Below are 17246 nucleotides of genomic sequence, written 5' to 3' on the forward strand. Positions count from 1 at the left end.
ACGGCGGCGGCGGCGGCGGCTCGGGGCGGGCTCTGTGCGCCATGGCGGCGGCGGCGGCGGGGCCGTGGCCGGAGCTGGAGGCGGCGGCGCGGGAGCGGCGGCGGGAGCTGTCGCTGTCGGGCGCGGCGGTGGCGGAGCGGGTGGCGGCGGGCGGCGGGCGGCTGCCGGAGGCGCTGCTGGCGCTGCCGCTGCTGCAGTCGCTGGAGCTGAGCGGCTGCGCGGCGCTGCGGGAGCTCGGCCCGGGCGTGGCGGCCGCGCTGCCCGCGCTGCACACGCTGGTGCTGAGCCGCAACGCGCTGGGCCCGGCCGGGCTGGGCGAGGGGCTGGGCGGGCCCCTGCCCGCGCTCCGCCTGCTCGACCTGTCCGGGAACGGGCTGGAGGCGCTGCCCGCCGCGCTCGGAGGGACGGGCGGCGGCGCGGGGGACGCGGCCCCGGCCTTCCCGCAGCTGCGCAGCCTCAACCTGAGCGCGAACCGGCTGCGGGAGCTGGGCCCGGGGCTCGCCCGCGCGGCCCCGCAGCTGCAGGAGCTGCTGCTATCCGGGAACCGGCTGCGAGCGCTGCCCGGAGGGCTCCTGGCCCCCGACGGGCCGCCCGCGCCCTTCCCGCTGCTCAGCCGCCTGGACGCGGCCGACAACGAGGTGGCCGAGCTGGGCGCGGACATCGCGGCGCTGCCGGCGCTCAAGGTGGGAGCCGAGCCCGCGCCCCGCACGGGTCCCCGTGGGGCAGCCCTGACCGCCCCATCTCTGTCTCCTCCAGAGCGTCCCCATCGCGCCCCCCTGACTGTCCCATCTCTGTCTCCTCCAGAGCGTCCCCATGGCGCACCCCTGACCGCCCCATCTCTGTCTCCTCCAGAGCATCCCTATCGCACAGCCCTGAGCCATCTCTGTCTCTTCCAGAGGGTCCCCATCATGCAGTCCTGACCGTCCCATCTCTGTCCCCTCCAGAGCGTCCCCATCGTGCACCCCATACCCATCTCTGTCTCCAGAGCATCCCCATCACGCACTCCTGACCCATCTCTGTCCCCTCCAGAGCGTCCCCACCATGCACCCCACACCCATCTCTGTCTCCTGCAGAGCCTGGACGTGGCCAACAACCAGCTGCGGGAGCTGCCTGCCGCGCTGGCCGACTGCCCCCGCCTGAAGGAGGCCAACTTCAAGGGCAACCAGCTGAGGGACAAGCGGCTGGAGAAGATGGTCAATGGGTGCCAGACCAAGGCCATTCTGGAGTACCTAAGGGCCGGGGGACGTGGGAAGGGGAAGGCTGAGACTGGCAGAGAGGACGTCAGGAAGAAGAAGAGGGAGAAGCAGCAGAAGAAGGACGGCGGGGATGGGGAGCAGGATGAGGTGGAAGAGGCGAGCAAGCTGCTGGTGAAGGTTCTGCACGTCTCTGAGAACCCAGCGCCTTTGGTGGTCAAAGTGAGCCCGGGTGTCAAGGATGTGCGAGCCTTCATCGTGTGCTGTGTGCTGAAAGGAGTGAACTTAAAGCCGGGCAATGCTCTCAAGAGGTTCCTGACCATGCAGGTAACAGCTGCAGCCTCGTGGTACTCATTTGGAATGGGAATATTGCTGGCAGAGTTGGAAATAGACTGTTCTAGGCCTCTTCCAGCAGATGAATTTGGAAACTTAAGGTGAGCTCCTCACCCAGCAGCTGTGAGGGTACAGGGTGAGCTGTCCCTGCCAGCAGCACATGCCCAGTCAGTCTGAAATCAGCAGAACTGGTTTTTGGGAAGGACCCACCAGAGCTCAGGTATTGCCGTGAGGGCAATGGACACACTCACATTTGTGTTGTGACTCTAACAGCAGCTTGTTAGTGCTGTGGAACCTGTTAAAAACTAAAAATAACCCTGTGTCCATGTGGAGAGATCCCCTGGATTGGCTCCAGCTTCCTGACTCACAGACCTGTCCCTGGGCCTGCTGCTCACCTGTCCCTTAGGTGGCAGGTGGCAGCTGCTTTCAGGTTACAAGGCCTAAATATTTGGGATTGCTTTCTGACTTAAAATGTGGTTTCCCTGTAGAAAAAAAACATGTCCCATGTTGTCAGGCTTTGCTACCCTTGCATTTGGGCTGTAACGGAGATCCAGGTGAAGGGAAGGGCTCTGTTGTAGTCACCTGGCTGGTAGTGCTGCCAGCATTGAATACAGAAGAATCTGCCCATAGGGGGGATAAATCACATTGAGTTTTTGATCTATTTTGATGGCATCCTTTATGTTTCAGACCAAGCTGCACGAGGACATCTGTGAGAAGCGCACAGTGGCCACCATTGCCACCCACGACTTGCAGCTGGTCAAAGCTCCTCTGACATATGATGTTCAGCCTCCTGATGAGCTCAAGGTAGGGCTTAAGGATGTTTTCTTATCCCCTAGAACCTAGAAAACAAACTCCAGGAACTTTAGATTTCCTTGCTGTCCTGCTGTACCAGGTGCCTGGTTTAGTACTAGTGACTGAGCCTGTTTTTCAAGTGGGTGGTACAGCAATCCATGTGAAATGGAAATTATTTCCATGCTGAAAAAGGCATGACAACATGCAGGAATATTGTTTAATTATTGACTTGCTTACAGGGGAGTGTTGTAACCCTGGTGTTTGAGTGAAATTCAGTTAAAATGTGTGGTGGTGTTCACAGGGGTTCTTGGATGAGGGAAGAGATGAGGATCTGACTCCGTGTTTCAGAAGGCTTGATTTGTCATTTGATTTTATATATTTCATTAAAACTATACTAAAAGAATAGAAGAGAAGGTTTCATCAGAAGGCTAGCTAAGAGTAGAATAGCAAAGAATGATAACAAAGGCAGCTGTCTTGGACAGAGAGTCTGAGCCAGCTGACTGTGACTGGCCATTAATTAGAAACAAGCACATGAGACCAATCACAGATCCGCCTGTTGCATTCCACAGCAGCAGATAACCAATGTTTACATTTTGTTCCTGAGGCCTGTCAGCTTCTCAGGAGGAAAAATCCTGAAGAAAGGATTTTTCATAAAAGTTGTCTGTGACAAAAATATTTTGTTTTCCTATGTGGTGCAGATCACACCCCTGGCTCGGAAGGAGATCAAGGCCAAGGATCTTCTGCGGCAGCTGCAGCTGGAGGCTGAGGAGCAGCGGAAGCAGAAGAAGCGTCAGAACGTCTCTGGGCTGCACAGGTCAGTGCCTTGTTGTGGTTTTCCCCACATACGTTTAGGTGACTGCACTGGGGATGTGACAGATGTGTTGAGAACAGCAGATAGAAGGGAAGCAGAGAGGATTGAAGGGTGTGTGGTGCACATGCTGTGAGCTGGGGGCATCAGAGATGAGGTAAACTTGATGTAGTAGCAAATGGGCTGTAAAGCAGTGCTGAGATCACACACCGATTCCTTTTTGTCACTGTTTCCTGCCCTTGTGTCCAGCTGCTCTCTCAGTCACTCACTTCTTGCTGCTTTGTTTCTCGTGGCAGGTACCTGCAGCTGCTGGATGGCAAGGACAGCTACCCGTGCCTGGTGGATGCTGAAGGTGCTGTGATTTCCTTCCCACCAATAACCAACAGTGAGAAAACAAAGGTACTTCCCATTCATGGAAATACATTAATAACTAAGCAGTGTTTCTTTCTGTTGAGAGATGTTTAAGTCAAAGGCATACACAGTTCTGTGAAACTTGGTGTTTGTAGTCCAAGTACAATCTCTTACAGTTTATATGGGCTCCACTGTCAGACTGAGAGGGATCTGGGAGTTATAGTTTTATCTCTTTAAATCTGTTCCAAAACACCAGCCTACGGGCAATAATATGGTTTTTTATTTGTAAAGAACAGCAGAGCTTTGCCCCTGATTAAACGGGGTGAAAGCCTTCACTCTGTGCACTGGGATGTGTCCAGGGGGCTGTGGGTGAGCTGCTCTGACTCCTGACTTGCTTCATCTCTGAAACTCTTACAGATTAGAAAAGAGACCCGGGACCTGTTTCTGGAAGTGACGAGTGATACCAGTTTACAGATCTGCAAAGATGTCATGGACACCCTTATCCTGGTAGGGAGTTCAGGAAAATATTCTTCTGTTCTTTGGGGGGGCTCCTGCCAAATGTGTCATTGCTCACATGCATTGAAAAGAACGTAGAAGTTGATTTGTATTTTTGTAGTATTGTTACTCCCTCTCTTCGTTCCCTGCCACAGAATTGATGTTGTTCTCTATACTTTGCTTTTAACAGAAAATTGCAGAGCTGAACAGATCTGCCTTGGAGAACAAGGAAGGCTCTGGCTCAGATATGGAATCGGATGCTCTCTGTGGACCAGGGAATTTGAACCTGCCCTTGGTGGTGGAGCAGGTGCGAGTGGTGGACATGGATGGGAACTTGAAAGTACTTTATCCTTCCAAAACTGACCTGGCCACAGTGGCCTCTCTGCTGACTGTGATCCGTTAGCAGCTGCCTGAGCTGAGAGAGGATTCCATTGCCTTTATTTGGGTTTTTTTACGTATATTCAACAACATAACTGGTGCACAGTGAGATGGTTTGGGTTTTTAAAGAAAAGATGTGGAGCATCCTGCTGGGAAAGCAATGGCTTCAGAGTATGGTGAGCTACAGCAAGGAGAATTGGGATTTTCATCCTTAACAGAGATCACCTGTGCAAAAGAGCAGCATCTTCAAGCATGGACTGAAGGCAGAGAAGCTGTTGGATGTCAGAATGCAGTAGAGAAGATCATTACAACGTTTAAAACAAGCACAGTCACATTTTTCTGCAAGATCACTTTGTCCTCCTGGTGTTTCATCTGGATCATTATTATGGCAGCAGAGAAATGCAATAATTGACAGTGTGGAACTGAGGTCGTCTGCTGGGTACAACCTGGAGCCACAGTGCCAGAGCACTTTGCTGACATCTTGTTCTGCAGAATTTTAACTGGAGTAGCTGTGAACATTTAGTTGTTGTCAGAACTTGAGGGATGCATTTTAAAGTGACGGTTTTTGTGTTCAGGCATGAGCACAGCCTCCATTTTTAAGGGATTTGTTGAGTCACCTGCAGGGTTTGTGTGTCCCAGTGCATTTCAGGGCCATCCTCCATCCCTGTGGGAATTGTGGTGACCTTGTGTGTGCCCAGAGAGTTACTGTGGGTGAGCACTTCCAAAATACAGGCAGTTGGAGCAGTTCTTGTTTGGCAGTCTCTATATGTGTGGGTGAGCACTAGTGTGCACTCACACCTCTCCCTAAGCCAAGGTGGCCCCCAGACTGACTCTTTTCTGCTAAATTGACATCTCAGAGCTCCAGCTGAACTGCTACTATGTCAAATGCATCCCCATGTTGGGACTTGCACATGGAATGGAAAAATAAAACAGCTTTTGCAGCCCTGGCACTGTCCCTCGTTTTGGCACTGGGGGATGTTCAGTCAGGTCACTTAGAAACTTCCCAAGGCAAAAATGGGAATTATACACTGCCCAGCTGCTTGTAGCCAAGCCAGCCTTGTGCTTCAGGCTTCTCTGGGAAGTCAAGTGTGACTACAGACCAAGGACTTCCAGTGACTTGTGCTCTGATTCAGAATTAACATAAACCAGGGAATACAGGGGACAGGTAATTGCTGCACTTGGAATTTGCAATGGGAAAACTCAGCCCATTCTGATTTCACAAATTTTCTTCCCAATGAACTTACAGGAGTTATATCTTGAACATAATCGAATTGAAGATGTGTCAGAAATTTGCTTTAACCATTTAAAGCGTGGCTTTAACATGGCTGAAACAATTGAATCAGATACTCCCACAGAACTTGGTGTCAGTAAAATGAGTTTAATCTGTTGTAAGGCACCAGCTCGGAGCTGAGACCCCAGAGCCTGCGCTGGTGGTGGGTTCTGGCTCAGCCATCAGAGCTTTTCCATCCTGGAGGATTTCCTTCTCCTTGCTGGTGATGCTGTGCTGCTGTCACTGCTGAGCAGGGATGTCCTGCTGCCCTTGTTCTTCAGCATCTGCTGAAACTCCGTCCGCTCGTTGAAGATTTTCTGAAAACCAGCCATGTGTGAAGAGGTGGGAAGGCTGGGAGCAGCACTGCAAAGTGTCCTCTTAGCTCAGCAGTCCCCTCCTGGCTGCTGGAAGCTGTGTGCAAGAGCCACATACCTGCATTGCCTCCAGCACCTCATCATCCGTGAGCTCGCCCTGGGGGTCCTGGATGCCCTCCACGCTGAACGTAGCCTGGATGATTTTGTTTCTGTACCTTTCAAACTTTGGGTGAAAGAGGAGAGCAGGTGTGTTCAGGCTTTATGTGCAATTCCTTGGCGTTTGCACTGATCTACAGAGACTGTGAAGTGTTTATGTGAAATTACAGGCAGTTTGGGCTTCAGTGAAAGTGCTGTGGTAACCATGTGGGTCTAGGTGGGCCAAGGCTCTTTCCCTGGCACATCTGCCTGCAGGAGATGACTTTAGGGTGCTTCTTGTTACCTTGGGTCTGGAAGGATGTTAGAAATCTGACCTGAACTCACCTTTCTCAAGAGTTTCTGGTATTTGAGGTCTCTTTTGTTTTTAAGTGGCACAAGAGCTGCCTGCTCCACAGCTAGGGAGCAAATGGATTGAGATTCCCAAGAGGGAGACAGGGCTCTGAGGTGAAAGAGGCCACGCTTACCTTGCTGCTGATGAGCTCCAGTGCCACTCTGGTTTGCAGCTCTGCGTGCTGCAGTGCCTCAAGCTGGCTCTGGGTCTCCCTCTGGGCCTGTTTCTGCTGCAGGAGGTGGAGGCGGGTGCTCACAGCCTCAGCCTGCAGCTGGCTGATTGTCCCCTGTAGCTCACTGATGAGCTTGTTCTGCTCAGCCAGCTGGAATTCCTGTTCTGTGACAACCTGAGCAGATACAGGAATCCAGCTGTCACTGGGGAGAAGAAAGTGAGCAAGTTTGGCCTCATTTTCCCACTGTTTGGTCCAAATGTTTCCTGGGCAGAATCTCTGGACTGACTATGTCACCAGTACTGATAACTCGTATTATTTGGTGTTTTCTCTAAAAGTACTTGGATTGAGTGGGGTTTTATATGCCAAATGCCACCAACCCTAAAACCAGCCCAGTGAAGCAGCAAACACCAGCCTTTTCTCTAGAGGCTTTGCACAAATTCACCTGTTGAAGGTTTTGGTTCTCCTCCACCATCGCCACCACCGCTTCTTCCTGCCTCTGTTCTTCTGTCAGGCTGCAAAACTGGAAGGAGAATATTTTACTCTTCAGTTTCACAGCTACAGGTTCCCCTCCTGCCTGTGAGAGAGTGAATGTTGCAAAAATCCCAAATTCCCAGCTGCTGTGTCTCCTGCTAGCCATGGCCACCACGCTCTTGGGCTGTACCTTGTCAGACATAGCTTGGAGCTGGACTTCTCTCTCTCTGAGCTGCTTCTGGAGCAATTCCTTTTCAGATCTGATTCTCCGAAGCTCAGATTCTTGGATCTCCATCTGTCTTTGCAAGGAAGAGATGGCACCTGTGAAGTGGGAGAGTACTCTGTTAGCAAAGCAAATCCCTGCTGAACGCTCCGTGGCTGCTTTTTTCAGGTGAGCATAAGCAAAGCCACTGTGGGAACAGTCTGGGACCAGACTTGGGTCACATTAATGCTGCAGCCACAGTAATTCTGGGTTATAATGTGGTTTGTGGGTTTGTACAGCCTGGAGAAGAAAAGGTGGTTTCACTTCAGGGTGACTAATTGTGGCCATCCAGTACCACAAGGAGCTGACAAGGAAGAGAGTGTTTGCAAGGTGCTGAAGTGACAGGACAAGAGGGAATGGCTTCACACTAATAGAGAACAGGGTTAGAGTGGATATACAGAAAAAATTCTTCCCTGTGAGGGTGGTTAGGCCTGGCACAGGTTTTCCAGAGAAGCTGTGGCTGCCCCATCCGTGGCAGTGTCCAAGGCAGGTTGGACAGGACTTGGAGCACCCTGGGATAGTGGAAGGTGTCCCTGCCCATGGGAGGGATGAGACTGGGTGATTTTTAAGGTTCCTCCAGCCCAAACCATTCTGTGATTCCTTGTGTATTAAACAACCCAGCTTTGAGGTGGGCGCTGCTCTGAGGACATGCAGAGTGGGCATCTCAAGCCCTGCTTTGCTACTCTGCTCAGCGCTTTCTCTGCTGGGTTTTCTCATGGTCTTCACTTCCAAGGGCAGAAATAAAGTGTTCTCAAAACAAGCGGCTTTTCAGCCTGTGAGCGATACCCTGTAATATTTCCAAGGTGAAAGGAGCCGAACTGAAGGAAACCTAGGCAGGTAAAGGCGTGCTCTGGGCACCTCCCGCGGTACCTATGGCCATCTTGTGGTCATCCTTGGCTTTCCGCAGCTCCTGCTGGAGCTGTCCCATGGTTTCGGCGAGCTCTGGTTCCTGCGTGTCATCGGCTTCCATCGCCCGCGGCTGGGACTGGGCTGGGGTCTCTCCCGGAGTCTCTCCCGTCTCCTCGGGGCTCGGAGCGGGGCCGCTGCCGGGCAACGGCGTGAGGCGGGCGGGCCTTCCGCTTCCGAGTTAGCGGGGCCATGGGGCGGAGGAGGAAGACGCTGCACGACTACGCGGCCGAGTTCTCGGAGCTGTCGGTGCGGCGGGAGCCGGCGGGGCCGGGCCCGGGCCCGGCGGGCGCCGTGGAGACGCTGTTGTGCACGCCGTGCCAGCTGCCGCTGAGGGTGCGCCGCGACCGCATCCTGGAGCACCTCAGCTCGGGCCGCCACTGCCGCAACCGCCGCCTGCTCCGGCAGCTGGGGCTGCGCGCCCCGGGGCTCCGGTGAGGGACACAGCGCTGCTCGGGGTCACCCGGCTTTTCCCTGCCTCATTCAGCCTCACCCGACCGACCCCTGCTCGGGGGCACCCGGCCTTTCCCTGCCTCATTCAGCCTCACCCGACCGACCCCTGCTCGGGCTCACCCGGCTTTTCCCTGCCTCATTCAGCCTCACCCGACCGACCCCTGCTCGGGCTCACCCGGTCTTTCCCTGCCTCACTCGCTGCATCTCAGTCTCACCCGAGCCCAGAACAGTGTCCCCAGTGCCCGTCCCCCTGTCCTGGGCACTGCTGAGGCTTCTCAAGTGCCGTGCCCAGTTCTGTTCCTCACTACAAAACAGACATTAAGGGGCTGGAGTGTGGCCAGAGAAGGGCATGGAGCTGGGGAGTCAGTCCTATGAGGAGTGCCTGAGGGAGCTGTGGGTGGCACTTAGTGGTGTGGTTTAATTGACAAGGAGGTGTTCAGTCAAAGGTTTGCCTTGGTGATCTTGGAAGTCTTGTCCAACCTTAATGATTCTTTAATTATGTCTGTCTCACCTGACCCCACTCAGGAAGCATTGGGACAACATCTAGTGGCATTCTTGGGGTGTTCTTATGTGGGGTGTTCTCAAGAGTTGGATTTGATGATCCTGGTGGATCCCCTTCAGCTCAGGATATTCTCTGATCCTCTGATATCTCTCTCCTCAGCTCTGCAGATCCCGACTCCAGCCTGAGCCTGAGCCTGCCCCTGCCACTCAACGTGCCCTCCCTGCTCTCCCATCCGTCCTTCCTCATCACCACTGGATCCAGCACTGGCTACAGCATGATCCCCTCTCCACCATCCTACAACAAACTCCTGATTCCCCACCACCCCATCCCCGCCACACACACGGATGACCCAACACCCTCCACCTCTACCAGCTACCCCTCACGGCTGGCCACCTCCTACACCAGGATTGCACCTCTTGGCCAAAGTGGGCCCGCGCCTGATGCCTCCAACAGCCTGACACCCTCCTCATGTCACGGTTGCAGCGGCGTCGGCCTCGTGCTCTTTGGCGCAGGGCTTGTGAGCACAGCCTTGTTGCAAACCCTGCTGGAAGAAGCTGGCTGCTGCCTGCTCTACGTGGTGGAGGATCAGCTGGAGGAGGTGGAACGAGCCTTTGGTGCCAAGGTCCCGGCTGGCACCAGGGTGCTGCGGCAGCAGGAGGCCGCCATCGCACTCAGTGATCCACGGTACTGACCGGGGCAGGGAGTTCCATGCAAGCCTTGCCTTCCCCTCTGGGAAACTCTGTAGCAGCCCCAGACTGTGCCTCTGGCCACCAGCTCCTGGATGTGGCTCTTCTCAGGGTGGGGGGATTCCATACAAGCCTTGCCTTCCCCTCTTCTTGTTTTGTTAAGAAATTAAAAAAAAAAATTTCCTCCAGTCCCACAGAACAATAATAAATGGCACCTTCCCTGCTGCCTGCCAGTTTCCCTGTCTCAGAGCAGTCGGCTGAGTTTGGTGGCTCTTGGAGCTCTGAGATAAGCAAGGGTTGGTGTAAATTGTGGGAGGGTTGTGGCGTTTTGCTTTCCAGTTGAACTGAGCAACTGTAACATCAGTAAAGTGCTGTTGCTGTCAGGTCTAAAATATTGCAGGAGCAAAAGGCAGAACTTTTAGGAAAGGCAGATTTGATACTAGAAAGTAAAGAATCACAGGAAGCTAAAATGCATTGATCAGCAGCTCTACCACATAAATACTTCGGATTTAAATCCCTTGTAAAGGAAACCTTTAAAAGATTTTCTCCTAGAAGATGCAGGAAAAGTAGTGCAATTCCTTTGTGCCACTTGTGGTTTTAACCTATGTGTGTCACTATATTTCATCCTTGGAGCAGGCACCGAGTTCCTTCTATAACCCAGCTGGCTCTTCCAGAGCAATGGGGTTTTAGTTTTTTTTAACTGTAACCAAATAGAACTTTTGAGCATTTTTTGATCTAGTGAAAACCTTGTTCTTAGTGAAGATGTCTCTTGATTCCTGCAGAGTTTCTGGAGCCATTATTTGTTCCCCACCTGACAAAGCCCCTGAGATGGTAAGAGATGCCTTACGAGCAGGTGAGAGGAGCAGCTGCACATTCAGCTTTTCCCTGTGCCCATTGGTGTGCACTTGTGAGTGTGTTTGTGTTTCAGCAGCAGCCCTGGAGCTGTGCAGGCTCTCAAACTGTGTAATTAAAGTGATTGAGATCCCTGCTGATGTTAATGGCTGGACACCAGTGGGGTTTGTGCTATGCTGGTCCCAGTATGACTGGGCAGTCCCACTCCTGGGACAGCTGAAACCACAGCGGACAGGCAGAAGGGGGTAAATGCCATCAAAACCAGAAATGTAATGAGCTGTTACTGCAAGATCAAGGTGTTTTGTGCAGCTGTGTCTCCCCTGAGCCCTGTGTGTGTCCTGTTTTGCACAGGTAAAGGTGTGTTCTGTGAGGGGCTGCCCAGCTTGGACAGACAGACAGCAGAAGCCTGTTTTGATGAGGCTGACAGGTGTGGGAGGCCACTCGTGTGTGGGTTCTACAAGTAAGACCAATGGTTTTCATGTGATTTATTCTTTATAAAATCCCATGTCTGGAAGCAGCACTGATTCCTCAGGCTTTCCTGACTTGGTCCTCAAATCAGCTTGGTTTCACCTTGAGAGGAACAGTGGATTTGTCTTTACAAACAAGCTGTGGGTCTGCTGGTAGATAAAACTAGCACTGGGAGAGAAAAGAAACAATGGGAAGGCTTCCACTGATTGATGAATGGGAAAAGATACTTGCTTTTACAAATAAACTTTAGGTTTGCTGATAAATGAATTTAGACATTGAAAGATGAAAGAAACAATAGGGAAGAAAAATTCCGTAAGAATTAAAAATGAAAAGGGAGAGTTGTACATTGGAGGGAAATCTTTGGTGTCAGGTGTATCAGGAAGTCTGAGCCTCTCAAGTACCTCAGTTAATGGGGAAAGAGAAGGGAAATACGGCCAGGAAATTGGGATAAAAAGGAGGCTGGGTCCTCCAAAACTTGGAGAGATCCCAGGGGAATGCCCTATGGCCTCTGCCTTTATTCAAATAAAGCCAAAAAGGACTCCTCAGTCTCCTTTTTGGACACAAACCTCTGATGTTTGTGGGTTAATTTTCCTAACAACCTCATCCTTGTTTCCCTTGGAAGGCGCTTTGACCCGGCCCTGCAGTTCCTGTACAGGAAGGTTCGGGACAGCCGGGCCCTGGGCAGCATCCACAGGGTATCAACCATCAGCAGCCTCTATCCTGCAGCCTCTCTGAGCCTGCTGAAAGCCTCAGGTACCCAGCAGCTCCCTTCACTCAGAGTCATGGAATGGCTTGGGTGGGAAAGGACATTTAAGCTCATCTGTTCCACCCCCTGCCATGGGCAGAGACACCATAACCAGATCAGGTTGATCCAAAAGCTGTCCTGGAAATGCCTCTGTGTTCTGTGGGAATTCCCCTGAATTTGTATAGCCTTAAGATTGATCCATGGGGAGGAGCGTTTTTTGAGGAGTGTTTTCTTTACTAAACTTAATTTCTGTGTATTTTTTTTGTCCCTTTATTAGTTTCTGCACTGTGAGGGCTTTTTATACCATCTCTGTGCAATTCAGAAATGGCTGTGGGTTTCAATATGGAGACATTAATGCCCAGTTTTGGTTCTTCCAGGTGGAATTTTTTACAATGCTGCCGTGCATGACATAGATATTATCAGTTTGCTGTTGGGAGAGAGTGTGCCAGATACAATATTTTCCCTGGGCCATGCCTTCTGTGCAGGTAAGAATGAGTCTTTTGATGGTTTATTGGGTACCTCTGGAGTTGAGGGTTAAAACTAGAAAGAAAGAAGGAACGAGAGCATTATAGCCATGGCAATTGTTCCATTATGGAGCAGCTGAATAAACAGGCTGGTGGAATGTAAGGGAGGTTCCTGGGGGTATTTGGTGAAGATCTCTGAATCTGGTGAATCTCCTGCTGAGGTGAAGCAGTTGCAGTGGAGTTACCATTGAACATGACTCTGCAGGACACCAGGTTTGGAAGCAGAGTGCAGAAAATAACTGAGCTAAGGTTTGAGCTCACAAAAATGTCAATGAAATGTTCATTCTCTGCTTTCTCTGTCCCTTCCCTGTGGATCCCAGCACAAAGCTGTGTGTTTGCTCTGGGTCATGTTGGGCTGATATGCTCGCTCTGGGTTACCACACTCATTTAAACCAACCATAAAAGGTGGAAGCTGCCATTTTTGAAATGGAAATGCAGAGTTTTAATTAAGGAAATTGCAGCAGCTGCCAAGCTTGGCTGGCTGGGGTGAGGAGGGGCAGGATACAATGCTCTTTTCCATGGCACACATTGAAATGCAGCAAACAAGAGCCCTCCAGGAGGGTTCTCTACCCTCTGCCTTGCCCCAGCAACGTGCTGGAAGTTGCCTGATCCTGGAAGCACAGGTGGGTGCCCTCATTAGAGAGCTGCAGGCTGGGAGGGTGGAGTTGGGCCTGGGGCTGTGTGTTCCTGCAGAACTGCCTGTGTTCCGTCAGGAATGCTGGTGAAGCAGCTGGGGTGCTGTGGGAAGCTGTCACAAAGCCAGTGTCACCTCCCCAAGGAAGAACAGCAGTTTGTAGCTATAGAACTTGCTGGTTTGCTGTTCCTGGGGTGAGCCAGGCCTGTTTTGTCCCCAGACATGGGCTGCCTGAGGGATGTGGACACGGTCACCATCAGCATGAAGTTCCCCAGCGGAGCCATTGTCACCCTGGACATCAGCCAGCACTGCACCAGGAGCTGTGACCAGCGGCTGGAGGTGGGGTCCTGCTGCTCAGTCAAGTCTGTTTTGACTCCTGAGTGTGCCTGCAGCACATTTCCCAAAACCCCTCTGTTACAGAATCACTGAGGTTGGGAAAGACCTCCAGGACCATCAAATCCAACACCTTGTCACCCAGAGCAGAGCTTTAAGCGCCACATGTTTGTTTGCCTGTTGCCTCAGCAGCAGTGGCTTCTTGTCCTTTTTCAATCTACAATCCACCTTCCTTTTTCTCACCCAAATTTTCTCTCTGTCCCATGCATTATGTGGTGTTAAGAGCTGCATGAATCATACCAGTGCAAGAACTGGTGTCATCTCTCCTGAGGCTGAAATTGGGCAGATTTCCTTTGTCCTTTCCTGTGTAGCAGGAGTCTTGCATGTGAAAGGGGAAGAAAAATGAAAATTCCTACAGTAATGAATAATTACAGCTATGGGGGGCTGGTCTTGGGGAGGAATTTCTGTTAGGCACTTGTAAAGGGGGCTTTGCTTTGATCACACAAGTGAAAGCCACTGTCCTACAGCAGATCCACGGTGTTCTTGTTGTGTCTGAGCCATACCAGGACTGGGGCAGGTGTGATTCCTCATTTCAGAACCTACTTTTGTCTTGGTTTTACAAACCAGGGCTTCTCTGGTGATAATCTGTGTGAGATTGAAAGTGTGATAACTTCAAAATGTTCTTTCTTCCCTGTTTTGCTCCTTTCCTCAGGTTCATGGGTCTCAGGGGACCTTAAGGGTGGACAACCAGAACCCCCTGGGCATCACAGAGCATGGGACTTCTGTGTCCATCTGTCCCCAGACCCAAGCTGAGCGCTACAGAGATGCCTACAGGGAGCTCTTCAGGCACTTCCTGAGAACCCTGAAAGGTGGGACAAGGCTTAAATGGATGGCTTTGGGTTGGCTTTGTTAGGGGATGCACCATGTCAGGTCGTGGAGGTGGGTGGGGAATGATGATCTGAAACGCTGTGCTGGGAAGAAATGAGAGTTGGGAGGGGAAACTGCCTTGGACCTTACTGCTGTTTGTGACAGCCAAGAGATCCTCAGCCAGATCCTGGCTGCCCAGAAGGGATAAAAATCACAGAATCGTGGAGTGGCTTGGGTACAAAGAGGCTTTGAAGACCATTTAGTCCAAGCTATTTTTATTCAGCAGCATTTCAGTTGTTGTGGCTGCATTGACAGGGCAGGAGGAGGGGCTGAAATGTTTTAAGTCCTGTGGCCCCAGTGCTGTGGTGGGATCTGTGCTCACAGGGGACCACAGGTTTCATCCAGTGCTTTGTTCCTGTCCCACAGGCCAGGAGCCCCCCGTGGTCACCAAGGAGCAGTTCCTCTGGACCATCCAGGTTGCTGCAGCAGCTGAGCAGTCCTGGAGGAGCAGATCTGCTGTGGACTTGCACAGCAGTGCCACTGATCCACCTGGGGTCAAGGCTGAGCTCGTGTGACAGCCACTCCCACCCAGTGGCCTCAGCAGAAGCCTGGATGGTGGTTTTGGTGTTCCCACTGGGAATGCCCAGCAGACAGAGGCACTTCTGGACCAGGAGCCCTTGGTGCTGGGGCAGGGCAGGGTTCCTGCCGTGTCAGCCAGAGCCTGCAAGAAATTCTCTGTGGTTTCATCCAGGTGGCCACAGAGCTCTGTTTTCCTGGGAGAAGAGGGATGCTCCTCGGGCCAGGCAGGGTGGTGTAGGACCACCAGTAGCTGGGAGGAGGGAGAAGTCTCCCCTTGGAGAGGGAACAGCCACTGTTCTCCTCTGCCTGGAGGAGTAGTCACAAGCAGGTGCCTTCCCAGCAGTGCCACAAGGGAGGTGATTTAATGCTCAAAAAACCACAGGAGCATCTGTGATTATGTTTAGAGTGGATATATGGAAGGAATTCTTCCCTTTGAGGGTGGTGAGGGGCTGGAATGGATTCCCCAGAGCAGCTGTGGCTGCCCCATCCCTGGAAGTGTTCAAGGCCAGGCTGGACAGGGCTTGGAGCAGCCTGGGATAGTGGAAGGTGTTGGGGTGGGATGGGATGAGCTTTAAGGTTCCTTCCAAACAAACCAGTTCTGGGTTCCATGATCCTGTTTGGGACACAAACAGCAGAAGGCAGAGCCACAGGCCAGGCACTGTCTCTGCCAGGAGCTTTGGACCTTTCTCATGTGTGTGGAGCTCTCTGCAGGTGTGTGGCTCTGCACATGCGAGTTTTCAAGACTTTTTGAAACCTTTTTTTTTTGTATTTTTATTGAATTACAACAACATTCTTGACTTCTTCCATTCCAAGGCATTAGTTTATAAATTTCTTGCAAGAACCTTTAGTTCAATCAATTTCCAATTCCTACCTGTGGAATATACACTCCTAAAACTAGAAATAACGGTGAAATTTCTGTTGTTTTTGGGAAATTGTTTTTAACAGTGTAATTTTTCAAGCTCAGAAAAACTGTGTCTTAATGCTTGTTCTCCATTCCATTCACTATTTTTTAGCCATTTATTAAAAAAAAAGTTTTATGTGTCCAGAAGCTGTTTTTTGCCTCTCTGTACTTGCTGTAGCAGATTAGTACACAATGGTGGGTTTCTTTTTTGTTTCAGTAGCTTTGAGGTCCTACAGCTGAAGGTTTACTCTGGGTTAAGAGGGCACTTTCTGTCCAGTTTTAATTTCCAAATCCAGTAATTCCCACATGTGCTTTTATTGTGTTACAAAAACAAACCAACAAAAAAAATAACCCAAAACAAAACAAAGAGTAACCACAGCTATAAAAATAACACATTTTCCAAAGATAACATTACAAAAAATACAATTCCTATCACAGAGTGATCCATTAATACTGCTGGGAACAGCCCCGGGAACACTGGAAGTGTGAGTGGTTGTTGCCAAAGCTTTAAAGCATTAAAGTGCTTTACTGAGCCATTTCCTGGGGACACAGATCACTGTCAGCCACACCAGGGGATTCCCAATCCCAAAGGTTCCCAATCCCTGTGGTGTGAGGCCTCAGGGATGGTGACTGCACCTGCAGCTCACCAGACTCTGAGGAAGAGGAGGGACAAGAGGCAGCTGAAGGCTCAGAGCTGCTGTGGGACACCCAGACAAAGCCTTGGGAGGAGGGTCCCAGCCTCCTCCATCCAGTGGTCACACTCCTGTCCCCCTGGAGAGGGAGCAGCCACTGCCTGCCTGGGGAGAAGTCACATCTCAGGTGAGCCCTGGTGGAATTTCAGCACTTCTGCTCTTGCTTAGAGGGTGCAGGGCTTTGGGAAGGGTATCCAGCCCCTTCCCCAGCCTGGGGGTGGTGGGAAGCAGGTGCAGGGCTGCCTTTGGAGGCCTCCAGAGGGAGAGTGCAGCAGTGGGAATGGGCTGGGCAGCATCATCTCTGTGCAGGTCCCCTCAAAATCTCCAGTGACCCAGGGCTGAGGGGGCAATGCAGCTCCCTGCCCTCCCTCCCACAGCAACAGCTCCTGAGACTTCAGTGCCTTTCCAAGACCTGTTGTGGGACATTGCCTTCCCAAAAGTGTAGGGAATAAACATTCAGGGAGGGAACACACCTATTTGTGTGCTTGCTTTCTGTGAAGGCTTTTTTTCCCAGTCTGAATCAACAGAGAAATTGCAGCTGGGGAAAATGACGAGGAAGAGAAGAGAATTGGTCGGCCAGTCCATGCTGTGCTCCAAAAAGATGGAATTTACACCATGACATTCCAGCTTGTCAGGTCTGACCTGTCAACAAAACTCCCCAAGGGAGCAGGGAGGGATTATCCAGACCTCTGACATCCCAGGACAATCACTGGCTTTCCCCCTCCTCCACAACTGCATGCAAGAGATTCAGAGGAGGGAAAAAACTGAGATTTGAACA

General features: G+C 51.7%; 3 protein-coding genes across 4 annotated transcripts; 2 read left to right on the forward strand and 1 right to left on the reverse strand.

Moving 5' to 3' along the window:
* The first annotated feature begins 41 nt into the window (after nt 1-41).
* On the forward strand, nt 42-4434 carry LRRC47 (leucine rich repeat containing 47). Its single transcript, XM_058039205.1, has 7 exons — nt 42-683; nt 1074-1520; nt 2214-2330; nt 3017-3132; nt 3423-3525; nt 3895-3984; nt 4163-4434. The coding sequence occupies exons 1-7, from the start codon at nt 42-44 to the stop codon at nt 4373-4375; spliced, it is 1728 nt and encodes a 575-aa protein (XP_057895188.1). The 3' UTR covers nt 4376-4434.
* Nucleotides 4435-6485: 2051 nt separating this feature from the next.
* Nucleotides 6486-8433, reverse strand: CCDC27 (coiled-coil domain containing 27). 2 transcript variants are annotated; one of them, XM_058039207.1, is made up of 4 exons: nt 8197-8433; nt 7255-7385; nt 7036-7113; nt 6486-6767 (listed from the first exon to the last, which is right to left on the reverse strand). In XM_058039207.1, exons 1-4 carry the CDS (start codon nt 8294-8296, stop codon nt 6486-6488), a joined length of 591 nt encoding a protein of 196 aa, XP_057895190.1. In that variant the 5' UTR covers nt 8297-8433. The 2 variants fall into 2 exon arrangements, with proteins under 2 accessions (XP_057895190.1, XP_057895189.1); XM_058039206.1 differs by having other exon boundaries at nt 7036-7385; nt 8197-8426.
* On the forward strand, nt 8425-15923 carry LOC131092479 (myo-inositol 2-dehydrogenase-like). The gene is made up of 9 exons (XM_058039156.1): nt 8425-8666; nt 9347-9871; nt 10656-10726; nt 11077-11185; nt 11816-11946; nt 12316-12423; nt 13317-13435; nt 14142-14298; nt 14723-15923. Exons 1-9 carry the CDS (start codon nt 8425-8427, stop codon nt 14869-14871), a joined length of 1611 nt encoding a protein of 536 aa, XP_057895139.1. The 3' UTR covers nt 14872-15923.
* The last annotated feature ends 1323 nt before the right edge of the window (nt 15924-17246 follow it).

Source organism: Melospiza georgiana, chromosome 22 (genome assembly GCF_028018845.1).
Source record: "Melospiza georgiana isolate bMelGeo1 chromosome 22, bMelGeo1.pri, whole genome shotgun sequence".
Taxonomy (NCBI): Eukaryota; Metazoa; Chordata; class Aves; order Passeriformes; family Passerellidae; genus Melospiza; species Melospiza georgiana.